The 16,102-nt window shown below is 34.4% G+C and overlaps 1 protein-coding gene across 1 annotated transcript in view; it reads left to right on the forward strand.

Annotated features, from left to right (window-relative positions):
• The window catches only part of MS3_00009185 (uncharacterized protein), a 72,408-nt gene that overhangs the window by 52,093 nt on the left and 4,213 nt on the right, over positions 1-16,102 (forward strand). Inside the window, exons 13-14 of the mRNA XM_051217518.1 lie at positions 7,492-7,662; positions 14,900-15,313. Coding sequence (XP_051072996.1) covers positions 7,492-7,662; positions 14,900-15,313 — 585 coding nt within the window. The remainder of the gene's footprint in view (positions 1-7,491; positions 7,663-14,899; positions 15,314-16,102) is intronic.

Below are 16,102 nucleotides of genomic sequence, written 5' to 3' on the forward strand. Positions count from 1 at the left end.
ATTAACAAAATGATTCAAATGAGGTTTGTTTCTGATTGCAATTTTATTCATAAGATATGATAAACTTTTTGTTCTAATGTACTGCATAGATGTGAAATAATGGATTTGAATACTTAGTATACCATTGACGTTCATAAATAAAATTAGTTCTTTATCATTATTATTATTACTATTGATGTTTAAACAATAATATTAATAATAATAATACAAATATTTGTCAATAAAGATGACAGACAATTACAACTGATCACGAGAGGTTGTAAGTACAATGGTCAAACTGAGTCATTCAACAGCTAATATTACTATTGATTAATTGTCCTTGAGGTTGGCCAACCGAGGAGGAGTGGTTGAACATATTTCTTCTGTATGCATAGCTCCGGTTCCGTCATCCGGGTCGCTACTGCTTCAGTCGTTTGAATCATATCAATATTAACAATTTTATTCTACTTTATTTGACAATCCTAAATTCATATGCTTTAAACAATGTACTTTACTAATTGAATTCATGAGTCAATTGAAGCTAAACCATCATGCAAAATCTGGGATCACTGGACGGCCGTTTCGTTCTAGTATGGGACTCCCTAGCAGTGCGTATGCACAATCCCGCCCCGTGAGGCTCGAAACCAGGACCTATCAGTCTTTCGCGCTAACGCTTGACCACTAGACCACTGAGCCGGCCGTCGTCCAACGGTATAAATTTCTAACTTCAACCAATCCACGATATTGCGCCACCGCCACCCCTCTCTGATTATAGTCATCATACGCTCAGTAGTGACTGTCTCCAACAGTTATTTCCTGGAGTTCTGTTAAAAAGCCGTGACCAGTGGAGTTCAACCGGGTCAGTTGTGAGATATCAACTCACTGAAGACAATGGTGGCGCACTGCTAACCACTATCCATCTTTGCTTATAAATTTAGGGTTTATTTTCGATCGACAGTAAATTAAATATCTGTTTATATGTTATTTCCAATTATATTCCTATTAAGCTGATATATTGTATAGTGGATAATGATAGAATTCAGAACATAAATTTCTTTCTATTAAAAGCTCATCAACTTAGTGTTCACATTGACATTTGAACTCGGCTTGAATCACTTCAAATACTAGAGCTTTATATACTTTTATATTGTCATATTAGTTAAATGGGTATGGGTATGTTAAATTATTTTTTGATACAAGAGTTTTGTCATTCTTATTGTAGGTTTTTACTTTCAATCGGTATATGAATTATTTGAATGAAGTTACCTTTATTTACGTGGCAGTTCTTGAATAAAGTGAAGTGTACTTTCTGAATCTAACTAGTAGGCGCTAGCTAAAATAATAATCATCATCAAATGAATGTAAGCTAATGTAAAGACATTTCTTAAATTATCCCAGTTATCATTAAAAGCCAATCAGTAAGTCACAAGCAACGTAGAAACTGGCATCCATTTAATCACTAAATCAGTACAAAAAGATGAAATTATCAAAATAAATGTCAGAGTAATACAATTACTAGCAGTATTATCAGTGGTAATAGAAAAGATGAATCATAGGCTGTATGATTCAAGAAGAAAGGATGAATTTATAAAACAAAGATATAAGATAATGTTAAAATTCACGATCTAAGTAAAGGCAATAACTAGATAGGTCTGCACTATAGTGACCTATTTGTAAACATATCACCTATCATCTTCAATCATTGGTTACAATAATTGTTTATACCTCAAATAGATAGTCTGGATCTATCAATTTATGAATGTAAGCAACGTAAATACTTTTTTTAAAAACATGCTTTTGTAAAAGAGGATCTTATTTTCATTTTGTCTTTGTGTTTGAAACATGGAAAGATTTTGAGTGTTTAATTGTAATTACTTACGCCTGTTACTCCTTCTAAAGGAGCATTGGCCGCCCACCAGCACTCTCCATCCAATCCTGTCCTGGACAATCCTTTCCAGCTCTTTCCAGTTGTTATTCATCCTTTTCATATCTGCTTCTATTTCACGACGTAATGTGTTCTTTGACCTTCCTCTTTCCCACTTCCCTTCAGGATTCCAAGTTAGAGCTTGCCTCGTGATACAGCTTGATGGTTCCCGTTGTTCATTTCTAACGTCTTTTCTTAACTTCCTCTTCAGCTGGAAGCTGGTTTGTTCTCTCCCACAGTATGCTGTTGCTGATGGTATCTGTTCGACGGACATTGAGTATCTTTCGTAGACAATTTTTTATAACTACTTGTACCTTTTTGATAATGTTTGTATTAGTTCTCCACATTTTGGCTCCGTATAGTATGACTGTCTTGACGTTCGTATTAAAGATTCTGACTTTAATAATGGCTGACAGTTGTTTTGAGTTCCATATGTTCTTCACTTGTAAGAATGCGGCCCTTTGCTTTGCCAATCCTCGCCTTTACTTCATCATCCGATCATCCTTGTTCATCGATGATGCTTCCCAAGTACGTGTGGAATCCACATTTTCCATAGTTTCTCAATCAGGTGTGATTAGTTTGGTGTTCTTCGTGTTGTATTTTAGGATTTTGCTTTTTCCTTTATGTATGTTGAGGCCTAGTGATGCAGAGGCTGCTGCTATACCAGTTGTCTTCATCTACATTTGTTCGTGTGTATGCGATAGGAGGGCTAGGTCATCTGCAAAGTCTAAATCGTTTAATTGGTTCTGAGCTGTTCATTGAATTTCGTACTTTCCCTCAGATGTCGAAGTCTTCATAATCCAGTCAACCACCAGAAGAAAAAGAGAGGGGGAGAGTAGACAGCCTAAATTTACGACTAGCCAGTTTCTAATTATCTCAACAATATTAGAGTTATCAATTTGTTGTTCTTAATTACTTAATCGTCTAAATACATAATGTGATCAGACCAGAATAATCGGTTATAACATGGATAGAAACTTTTCCGGCGTTTTGAAAGAAGACAAACGTTTTCTAGGAAATATTCTAATCAGAATTATGCACCTATAGACTAAACTTCTCGATAATTAATTAACCCTCTATGTAGAAAAAGATTTTTTGACATGTTAGTTTACTTCAATTAATGTTTCCATAGCAGAAATCCTAAAAGAGAAAATTTTCAGCTAATATCCCTCGGAATCACTCGTTTTGTTATCAATATTAAGATTATTATGTTCTATCTAGTACAATTTAAGTTTATCAATAACGTTAAGAGACAAGCTTTCAAATGTTATCATTGATTTCAGAATGACTGATCTTTTTACATGTTTTGCAGTAAAGTTCTAGAATATCTAACTCTTTACGTAAACCGACCTTAGAAGTAATGTTTCCTTCCATACTATCCACATTTTGTTCAGCCGTGCGAGTTTCAAGTGTAAAAGATATCTGGAGTATTAGGAAGTGGTTAAAAGTTACTATCTGCCAGATTTATCCTAGTACTAGATAGATGAGAAGTGCTTAAATAGTCTGAATTATTTTTTTCTGGTTAGCGTTTTTTTTTTAGCAAGTTAGTTTTCTACGGGATGGGGTTGCTAACTTCATGCCCAACCTTCCTTCTTTATCCGGGCTGATGACCTGCAGTAGCCTCAGAGAGGCTTCAGGAGGAGAATGCTAGTCGGCTGCCTATGCACCACTGGAAGTAATAGGCATAAGTAAGTAATTAAGTAAATATCTTAACTAAATATCTTGTGTGCTAAAATAGTCCATTTTTATGACAACCTTATGAAAATTAGAAGTTATCTATAAACTTAATCAAGAAAAACATACGTTACATTCAAATCACATGAGATAAACAACTTATGTTAGTAATTAAGTTATTTATGCTTAATATTTAATTCTTTTGTAAAAAAAAGTGTTAATCACATTGTATACAACAATACTGAAGTGTAAATACATGAAGTAACATGTATCTAAATAAGTCTGTTTGCCTTTATTTTTCTCCTGTTCTGATCGAACCAAATTCAAATCATGTGCATAGTTGATTAGATCAATGGGTTTATTTAATATGACCTAATTTGATCTACTTTTGTTGTAATTTGTTCAACTGTCATTGATGTTTTATCATTCCCTCCCATCACATTAAATTGTTGATAGATAAACAATTTATGTAACCTAGTTCATTTAAATTGATATCAGACCTTAACTATTGACATGAGTTGTCTAGGTAGGTGCGAACTATCTAGTTGGGTTTTGCGTAATCATGGTAACCACTGTTTAGAGATGATGGGTGATATGTTTTAGAATAAGTCAAAATCTTATAAATTCATTTGCTTTTTACGCTGTGAATTCATTCTTTCTTCTTAAGCCATGTTATTTATGCCTAATCTTTTATACTACTACTACTACTACTGATAAAACTGCTAGCACTTCTACTACTCTGACAATTGTTTTTTTGCTTATTCCATCTCTCTGAGATGTGCTAACATGAACCGATACAAAAATGTTGAAATAGACTTGTTCTAGCAAGTAGTTAGCTAAATGATCATCCAGTATTAATTTGAAAGTCCGAATAATGAAATAGATTATTAAATTATCCGATCATACAGAGGTAGGACAATTATAGCTTATACCAGTAGTTTAGACTACTAGTCATCGGTAGAGAAATTTTCCATAAGTTTGTTTTCTATGAAGACAGAGAAAAACTTACGAATAAATCGTGCGGTTCAGAAAAGGGAACACCGTAGAAAAAGAAACTTAAAGCACTGAATAATGCTAACTGCCGATCAGCCACTGTAATATATACAGGTTTTTAAGCATTTTTATAGGCCGAAATTGTATCAGATAGTCTTCTATCTTCACTTTCCGAAACTGTAAATTTGTATGCAAAGATGGATAGTGGTTAGCATTGGGATCCAGGACGTGCGTTTCGTCCTATTTGGGACACATCAGTTGCGCGTACTCTGGGGCTCGAACCCAGTGCCGTTCGCTTCGAACGTCATCGCGTTATCTACTTAACTACTGAGTCCTGATAGCCACTTGTTTGTGCAATAGGATGAAGTTTGATAAATCTTTATAGGACATTTAAAGCTACACTTTACACTTTTTATTACTGGGATGGCAGGCTTTTGAAAGCTTTCTAATTTAGGTGATAATTTGAATCACATATATATGGATAGGCATAGAGACTAGTATAGAAATGCATTAGCCAAGTTACCCCTGCCTAATTAGCACAACATGATGAAAATAACAAAGAAGATCAAAATAATATAGTAGCGGTAATAAAAAGAAAGATCTTTGAAATATGACAATAAAAAAATAACAATTTAATATCTCAGTGAGTAGAAAAAATATCGTTATTTTTATTATCAATATCCAATACTTAATTAATTTGAACCTATCAATTAGGTATGTATGAAGGGATACTTGAAATCAGGATTGACAGGAAAATAAAGAGTAAGTGCTTTTACACCATCGTGAACTATTCTCAGCCATATCAACTAAGATTTCTAATAAATGTTAACTTCAATCAGCAAGTTTGCAATTACCAACATGGCTAAGATTGACAGACAATGACTTCGTGGACTGATGCCGCATTTTGGTTTCACCGCGCCTCGTTTCCTGTCAACCGATTTCAGCACTAACATGCATTACTCATCTAGGTAGGTGGTGGTTAGAGATACACAACAGGTATCGCAATTACCTTAGCCGGTGAAGATTCATTGTCTCATTAACCTATTTAGCACCTCAGCTAACCGCGACATCGTCTAGTGGAACGCGAGCAATGCTTCTGAGTAACATACGATCAAAAATCTTCAACCCGTACATTTCTTTTATTTTCATAGACCGTGTTTCACAACTATAAGATAGGACAGAGTGGACCATTTCACTGTATGCATGCCCTGTGAATGGTAGACGAACATTTCGCCTACGTCACATGCAACACGAATTGGCAAACACCAACCGGGCTTTCTGAATCCGTGCTGAAACTTCATCCAACATCAATAAATTTTTTATTCCTGTTGAAAATACTAAAGACCTCCTGAAGGTCCCGTCTTCTCTCTCTCTCTTATTCGCATGTGGATTATTAACGTTAAGCCGTTTTATTATATTGGTTATGCTATCTAGTTAGCATATATATCATTTCATAATGGAGAGATTTACCGGTTGTTTGCGATTGGGAATTACTAGAAGCTATCTCGAGATCATAATGGTAACATAAAATATCTTTATATGGGAGCGGGCTATGGTCAGACTTGTTTCAAGGCTAGTGGTTCAACCACTAAGTCTATGCTCCACTTATAAATTTATACGAATTAGAAAATCACTAAGAGACAATGAGTACTGAATTTTTGTTTTGTTCAAATTTATTGTTCGGCGAAAGGCATAAATATTCTAGGTTGATTCTATTGTTCAGTCGCGTTTTCTGACTACTAGGAAGCTCCCCAAACAAAAATGAAACAAATACTTAATGTTTTCCAAATTTTCATCAGCTCCTCGCACTACTTAATTTCAGATAATCAGTCAAACTCCACACAAAAAATTAACTAATTACAATAATGTAAGCACAACCTGTTGGTATTTTTGTTTTTGTCTACCTACTTTTTTTGGTACATTCTGTTGCCAAATATGATGACATGGTTCAATCAACTACAAAACACGATTCTTCATATTCCATTCGCTTGTTTAGCATGATAATTCTTAATGGCTCTTAAAACAATTGTCACTTTTGTTTTAAAATCAAAATAAACCTACTTTGATATTTTGAGAAAATAAATACGGTATTGAATCTAAGGTCTATATTTACTATCTTTAAGTAATCTTACAGTAACACGCATATTTGTAATAAAATTGTATTGTAGTTATTTGTCTATTAAGATGAATCTGATTAGTTCATGCAGTACTTTTTTTTCTATTGTTGATTCATTTGATCAAATGAAGAGTACGTGGGTCATGTCAGATTTCTAACAATTTGTATCTTAAATAAGATCATGGAATGATCATGGTTGAATAACCTCCCAAAACCAGAAATCATTGAACAGCTGTTTCGTCCTTGTTTGGGACTTTTCAGCAGTATGTATCTACGACCGTATCACGATGCTTTTTGGTCTCACGTGTAACTGCTCAGCCTTTAAACCACTAACATGGCATCCATTGGTTTACATGTTTAACCTCAATTAATTTGTAATATCGAATAACCATTTGTCAATATAATTAGAGTGGAATAGCCTCACATTTGACTCAGTTGAACTCCAATGGTTACGGCTTTTCAATAAAACTCCGTAATTAACTCTCGAAGTTAATCATGCTAGTGTTCTAGACATTAGGCGTTTGTGCAAGAGACCGAAGATCATGGTTTTGTGTCTTGGTGGCAGGTTTGCAGATGCCCACTGCTGAGGAATCCCATAATGTGACGAAACAATCACCCAGTTATTCCTAGTTTTCAGTGGATTTTTGTAACTAAGATCGTTCCGTGATATTACACATGAGACTGGAAGATCTCCATAAACCTCTACATTAATCTATATTTCGTAGTTTTCTTCCCTTTTTGTTTCTAATAATTTACTGTTTAATGTTTTTTTTCGTCTCTTTCCACTATTACTTTTCGCTTACAGTTTAATATTTATCATGAAAAATCATCACAGCCGTCGGTTATTCCATCAAGCGTGCAACAGCATTCAACAACACTATATTTGAGAGGAAAACCTCGTCTGGTAAATAAAAGGGATATAAATAATCTTCAGCCAGCTATTTATTTACACAATAAAACAAGCACTTGGAGTAAGGTATGTATGTTTGCTATCGATTGCTTAACATTCAATATTATCATTTCTTTTGATAATTTTTTAATTACTGATTGATAGTAACCAGTATCATATTTTACAGTCTATTGTATTGATTAAACTTTATCAGTGAGACTACAATCTAAATCCGACAGATATGGTTAACCCCTTCAAGATTATTTCAGTTACATCTCACTGCTGAGAGTGCCAACTAGTAAGAAAACCCAAGTCTGGGTCATCCGAAGGAGTTATGCTGACAACCTCGAGTGATTTTCAAATTGAAATGGAGAAAATTTACACGGTTACTAGTTAATCAGAATGGAGATGGTATAAATGAACAACTGATCACAAAAAAAAACCCGAAATGCTAGGAAGTATTAATTTTTCTCAAGTGATTAGTAAACTTATTCACTATCTCCATTGTTTTATCAACATTAAAATCACCTTGACTTGTAAACTTGACACCATCGCTTCAAAAACAGTGTGGATGACAGTCGTGAGTCAACAAAACGGCACATGTGAACGACGGATCAATTATTATGGCTTCATCTTCGATTACTCTTATAGGCTCTCTGCTCATCCACATGGATGTTATTCTCTAATTGTTTGTATCATAAATTAATGAATATTATTTCAAATCCTATTCTTCCCGCTTTGTTAATTCGTTCTTTCATAGTGCTGATATTTTTCGGATCAGTCATGCACGTGGTTTAATATGTTCGTTCTGGCTGGAGTTTTTTTGGCAAGGTTTCTTCTATAGGATGGGGTTGCTGATCCTACGCCCAACCCCCCTCTCTTACCCTGGCTTGGGATCGGCAGTAACCTTAGAATAGCGACAGGCATAACCCTTTACTTATAAAATACTATATTGTTCATTATTCAGGAATAAATCGATGTAATCACCTCAGTTCTTCAGGATGTAAACGACATCCGAAATAGCCTAACGACATTGTCTTGAACTGCAACACTGGGTGACGTAAGTTCAAACCTGACAGAGAACATCTGTCTCCTTAGGATTCCTGATAGATTTTGCTTTGGATTGCCGACTAACTCGCAATCTAGATCCCGGATTTATTGTAAGTTGCCTTCAGTTATGCAACATCAAAATCCAGTGAGTATAGTACAAAAAAATTTAGACTGGCAATCGTACTACAACTTGATTGATATAGTTGGATCAATACTAAGGACTAGACTAACATATAATTGGCTACCGACTAAAAAGTGACAAATCAGTGTACAGGCTAATATTAAATTTACTGGATACCATTTAAACAAAAAGAAATCCTATTCAAAATGTTGTGTACAGATAATTATAAATAATCTTTACTTGAAACTTATCAGTAAAATATTTGTTAATAATTGCTTAGTATCTGAAGGGGTTTCGTGGAAATTGTAGTAATTTCAATAGTTGAGATCATGAGTCAATTGAAGCTAGACTACCATGGAAAACCTGAAAGCACTGAACGGCCGTTTCATCCTAGTATGGGACTCCTCAACAGTGCATATCCACGATCCCGCCTCGCGAGATTAGAACCCAGAACTTATCGGTCTCGCGCACAAACGCTTAACCTCTAGACCAGTGAGCCGTCATCCAACAGTGTTAATGCCTAAATTCAACCATTATACTAGTCAGGTAAATGTTCTGAACAACAGAATACGAATGTGTGTATGTTGCTTTGTAATGTTGTTATTCATAAATAGTGCAGAAATAAAACAAAATAATTTAATATGATTAAAACGCTACTCAAAAAAGTGACGAGAATAGAAAGGGAAAAGAAAAAAATGTTAAGGGAATGATCAAGAGTTTAATTAGTAGCTAATAGTCACCAGAAGTCTTTGTACTACCTACGTTTTGTCAATGTTAGTATTTTGATAGGTTCAATTCATCTATTCACGAAATGTCTACGCCAAGGCAGCCTAGACAGGATGTACATATTGAGAACAAAGACTGATAAAAATTAAAATCTGAATATTTCAAATTCTTACTAATAATAATATTAAGCGTCATAACCGTTGGACAAGCTAGTGACCAACTTAGTAGATGACGCGTTGGGATTTGAATAAAAAGCTACTAGGTTCAAGTTCGAATGTAAATATCAACACTGGAATAGAAGTATATCCATCTGACAATCCTGAATAAGACAATATATGTTCGCTCTGGATTCCACTGTTGACCACATTCCATTTATAGTAAATCAGTACAATACTTGGTACAATTGGTTTCTCATGAAATTAAAACTAGATTCACTTAATACAACAGTTGAATATTGTACCATTAATCTATTTGAATCATATTGTTTTAAGTTCATCTAAGATTTTGAAGGGTAATTAATATCTACTTTTAATGGTATAATTGTTGTTAATAAAGATGATTCAATGATTCACTTTCAAACCAACCAACTATATTTTTAAGTAGGAGAATTTGAGCAACAGTTTAATTGAATGTCAACTAATCTTTAGTTGATTGTTATCCACTAAAAGTCGAAATAAAAGATGAACGAGAAGTTCTCAAGTATTAGTTAGTGCAAGATCTTTACAACTTGTTTGAGACAATTAATTCAGCTAATTAAATATATAGTGATTGCTTTGTAATTGAATATTAGTGTCATCTTAGTGATCTAGATTGTTGATCATTCTGATTGATAACTGCTATGACTGTGGAAAAATGTTGCTGATTAAGGGGTAGCGAATTATTGATCGAACCAAAGACGCGCAAACACTTAGAACAGCCTAGGGTTCTGATTGGTCCCGCTTCCCTGTCTAGCCCAGCCAGTTGAGTCCAGAACGCAAGTCACAGCCTCTGAGTTATGAATCATTATATTTCAAACATACTCTGTTTATATATTAATCAAGCAGACCACAACGTACCACAAAATAGAAAATAACATCTGTACAATATTTAACGAGTGAAATAAATAATGGCCAATAGGGAATGCCCATTTAGAGTTCAAGGACATCATTAGAATTAACATGATAATGATTGGTATGTTCCCCAGCATCCCTAACAATAACCTAGAAATTCTTTCATGGTATTTACCAGAGAATCAAGTAGAGTAATATAGTCTTCAAGGTTCTGACTTCCGTAATTATTTTACTTGAGGACAGTAAAGTTCAGAAGGTAAAACAAATTTAAGACATTTAAAAGGAAGGATTCATTGAACGAATATGTCTCTTTGGCTAAATTGTTTAATCGGCAAATTTAGATACTTCTGGTTCTAGTCTTATTTTTCGACCTGAACGATGGTATCTGATATGATCATTTGAGAAGTTCTATAATGATATCTGTCACTGATTAATTGACTTAACCAGAATACCACAATCGTGTTGTTTGTTTGGATAGTTGTGGTTGATTGAGATCATATGGTGAGTTTTATTTGAAGTAAGTTAACTGATGTTACTCAAGGGTGTCTACTCTCTACATTTTGATTAATACTCTGATAAAGATTAATATTCTTTATATTCGGCTTTTTGAAAATTATTTTTCTACTTAGAGGTTCGTTGATAGATATCAAGCACCCAGATAACATAAGCGTATTAGATGAGGATCCAAAAAATAATTCAGTTTTTCGAATACCTTGTATCGAATCAGGTAAAATATCGATTCTTGATAATAAACAACACTGCCTCAAGGATATACTTAAACATTCTATAAATATCAATGTTTTTCCCTCTACGACTGTTGATTGGAGCGGAAATTTGTAATTGGGGTTCTTTTTTATCTTGGCTTAAATATAGAATATTCATTCGACCTTTACCCTACCAATGTCACAAACAAGATTATTCATTCGCTTGTCAAAAGATAATTCTAATTCATCAGTATGTGTATAAAAATAAATTGTGTTGGTAAACGTTTTTAGCCTAAGTGAATGAATTAAGTAGAGTTTCGCTCTCTGAGCTCGATGATTTGATCGTGAAGCGGTCGTTGTTCTTCTCAACAACGTTTTCAACACAAACGTTAGGTGGTAATGTGTTAGTTGGATTCCTTCACTTAGGCTTGACAGCTCATCAAGTCAACCTTGAGTTTTAGTGATTATTGTTGACCTTCACTTTGTCGTTACCGGTAAAATAATTCTGTTTATGTTCCCCCTTTGACTTAAATTCTGTTCTTATACATTTGTCGATTTTTTTCGACTGGTTGATAAATTGTCTCAATTAAGATGTGTTGATTGAGTGCTAGTTGAGGTTACTACCAAGGTCTTGAAAATTATTCGATCATTTTAGTATTCCCTCTATCGAATATTTCAATATTTTCCCAGTCGGATGTGTGTCCATAATTGTCCACGTGGATTAGAATGGGCGAAGGTACTATAGGGTTTGATAAGTAGTTAGTTTCCATACATAGTGTGCGTTCACTTTATCCACTCAAGTGTTTCTCGTAGTTGGGTGGTTTGATTGAAATCATATGATTGAGAATCAATCTCAGTAAGGTAGATGAATTATTTCTGTCTGTCTTTCTCAATTCCGAGAATTATATTCACTTGTTACTATCACCCTTGCCGCCTCTCTCTCTCTCTCCAGTCTTTTTCTCTTTGTTGATCTGCTCCCACCATACTGATGTGTTATATTGCAACTTGGATCGAAACGCAAGGTCTTCAGTTGTGTTTCTGTTTCGTGTTAGTATGGGACTCCTCAATAGTGTGTATTTACAACCCCACCATAAGGAATTCAGTCCCAGAAATCATTCTCACAAACCAACACTTAACCTTGAGACCGCCAAATCAAGCATCCAATAACGTACATGTCTCGACTTAGTTAATATGGGGTATTGCACAATCAGGCTCCATAGTATTTGGTAGGTAACTTCAACATGATCGATACGACTGGACTCTACTGGTCACAGTTTTTCATTAGGACCCACCGAAGACGATGAAAGACGATCGTATAATACTCCATAATTATGGAATTGTGACACGTACATAATTGGTTGCTGGTTTAGTGATCTGAAGGTTTTGGTGTGTGAGAATGATTGCCAGAATTGGATTCCTTATCATGGGGTTATAGATACACACTGTTAAGGAGTCCCATATCAACACGAAAAGGCGGTTGGATGCTTTTAGGTTTTCAATGGTTGTTTAACGTAGATTGGTTCATGATATCAATAAAATTTAACAATTTCTATAATTGTGGGAGGAATTTGTTTTTGCTAACTTTTCTCTATCTAAGAGTAACAGCTTTATTAAAGTAACGGTTAACTAGAATTTTCAAAAAGTTCAGGTCACATACAGTTAACCGATCAATGTTCTTCTGATTAAGCTTCTGTGAACAATATGATTTTTGTGGGATGGGGGTCGTAGGAGGAGGTGTTTTAAAGCTCCATCATATTTCTTCCCAACTCCTCATTCCTTTTCAGATAATTCGACGTGTTTCTTTTATGACATATTCTGTATGGTTTTTGAACGACTTTGATGTTATCAACGTCAATCTTGTTGCCTTTATTTATTTATTTAAACACATAAACATTGGTATAAGAGGGCACCAAATCTATATGCGGCACACAAATCATTCGATTCGTGTGAGGGCTATGATACTGCCCAGGTGCCCAAACCGAAGCAGGTGCTTTTCTTAGGGAGCCACACCCTGAGCCTTTGACCTAAAGGTCTGATCCACAAGCCAGTGGAGCAATGTAAGGAGATGCGGTCCCATGGTAGCCGGTGACCAACAATTGGTTCATACGCCATTTGTTCCTCCAGGATACTGGAACCCATGTGCACCATTGCTTTGGAATCGGGGTTTTCCAACCCCTCCCCTCCTAAGTGGACTCTCCGTTTACACTAACCCGGTCAAAGCGCCATACGTTCGCCCTTCGTCCTCTCAATTTCGTAAACAACACCCCCGCCACGAGAAGGCAGTGAGTAGGACTTCCCTGGCAGTGGTTGTCCAATTTAACTAAGATATTATTAGTATTAAGCGGTGAAACATTAGTAAAATAATTTTGTTTTGTTTATTTACTCATTGGAAAATATCATTTACCTGGTACACAAATTTTTTTTAAAACTATAAAATATAAACGTTATTTGGACATTTATATGTTGTATAAATAAAACTCATCAAGTATCAATCTTTTCCACACTATCAGTTACATTATACACTCAGAATCAACTTTCTATAGATTTCCTATGGATATAAACTACTTTAGGTCTCCATCATTCTTACGATTATATGTCCATTATTAAAATTCATAGAAAATTAAAGTGTCATTGGATATAATATTTCCTATTGAATCTTTTATAATATTTTGTTTGCTTCACTTGATTTCAGTTGTAACCTTTCTCAATCATATTGTTAAACTGAGCCCATTATTGTTCAGCTTGCTTAATTTTTTATTAGCAAAAAGAACATTTCCTTGAGTTTAACCACCAGTACTAATAATAAAAGTAATACGATTTTGGTGCAATGTGAAATACATGAATATTTATTTAACATTTCGAAGTTTTCTTAAGAACCATTGACTATGCACTCCAGTTTCATCAGTGGGTTATATTCAAATGTACTCTAATGGTTGAAAATTTCCATCATAACGAATTCAAAAATTCCTTTCTTCGGTTGATTCCATCTGAATTTTCATAACATAATGGAGTTACTGAGTAATTTTTTTTTACATCGCAACTACCATTATGTGTATATTCCTAAGATGTTAACTGTTAAATCCCGATGAGAATAATGAATGATAACTGTTGAGATCTCTTTATGGACTAATATTATACTTATATTTTTATTGTGTAATTTTTAAGTAACTAAACTATTCATATTCGTGTTCCTCTTATCATAAGCTTTATTTTGACCTGTGAACTATTATTATACGATTTACCATTCTTGATTTATGTACAGTCTATCAATTACTATCTCCCACATTCACAACCACTTTTGGCTAAATCTTGTACAAATGTTGTTTTGTATTCTATGGTAGGATGTGGTCTGTCTGGTTAATATATAAACTCAGTGTGTTTGAAATGCACGATTTTATGTCGCAGAGGTTGAGATTGGTGTTCTGAACTTAACAGGCAGGGCTAGGCAGGTAAAAGGACCGATAAGGACTCTAAACTGCTCGTACGGGTTTTATGTTTCATTGGTCCGATCGATAATTCACTGTTCTCTAATTGACAGTATCATTACGTTATACATTAATAGGACACATAGGTCACAAGTTATAACATTAACCAGATTATAATACTTAAACACAGACTATGGTTACATATTTACGTAATTATTACTTTTCTATTCAATTTGTATTATATTCCAGGGTATTTTACTACTTATCAGCTCTTCAATTATAGCAATTCTCTTAATATTATTTGTTGCTATGAAACGAATTCATCGTGTTTATTTAAAATCGGATCAGTTTGAATCAAAAATTCAAAATTTTAAAATAACATCATTTGATCATATTAATTCATTAAAACAAAACTATTTGATAAAACAACAAATGAATAAATTACAAGATGGAAAACAGTTAGAAACTAGTGCTGAAAAATTAAGAAATTCAAAATTGAATGATTATAATTCTCAAACGATAATAAATCATCATCAACAGCAACAACAACAACAATATGAAAATGAACAGAAAGTTCAACCGATACGAATTACCCCAAATCCATTTATGAATCAATCTAATATGAAAGAATATGAAGCCAAAACTATTTTATTGGATGAAAAAGTATTTTAAAATGTTATTTATCAATTATTGATTTTATAAAATTGTTTTTATGATTAAAACATATCATCATTCTTCTAAACATGATAGAACATAGTCAATAGTTGGTTAATTACCTACTTACTTACTTACGCCTGTTATTCCCGATTGAGCATAGGCCGTTGACAAGTAATAACCAACACACTCTGCCTTGAGCCTCCCTTTCGAATTCTATCCAACTATTGTTTATTCTTCTCATGTTTGTCGCCATTTCCCGGCGTAATGTGTTCTTTGATCTTCCTCTTTTCCTTTGGCCTTGAGGATTCCATGTGAGGGCTTGTCTTGTGACACAGTTGGGTGCTTTCCTCAATATGTGTCCTATCCACTTCCAGTGCTTCTTCCTGATTTCTTTCTCCGCTGGGATCTGGTTTGTTCTTTCCTATAGTAGGTTGTTGCTGATAATGCCTGGCCAACGGATCCGAAGTATTTTGCTTACATTGGTTGGTTACCAAATAACAACTATTAAGACCATAGTCTTGATTGAATTGATTTAGTCCAAATGAATTAGATTCTCGGGAACTACGTCTAGATTTTAGGTGGTCAGAGATATCTATCAAGATACCCTGAACCTAAGTTTTGTGCTAGGTGTGAACTGTTAAATTCATTTGATATTGTTTGTTTGAATCTTCCCATTGATGTTTAGAACTGCAATTGATTAGTCTCTTGTTGGCATATGTGCATCCTATGACGACTGCCTCGACATTGCCTTAAATCACAAGCTTTATAAGAAAAGATGAGTGGTGGGTAGCAGTG

The sequence above is a fragment of the Schistosoma haematobium genome, chromosome 1, assembly GCF_000699445.3.
Source record: "Schistosoma haematobium chromosome 1, whole genome shotgun sequence".
In the NCBI taxonomy this organism is placed as follows: Eukaryota; Metazoa; Platyhelminthes; class Trematoda; order Strigeidida; family Schistosomatidae; genus Schistosoma; species Schistosoma haematobium.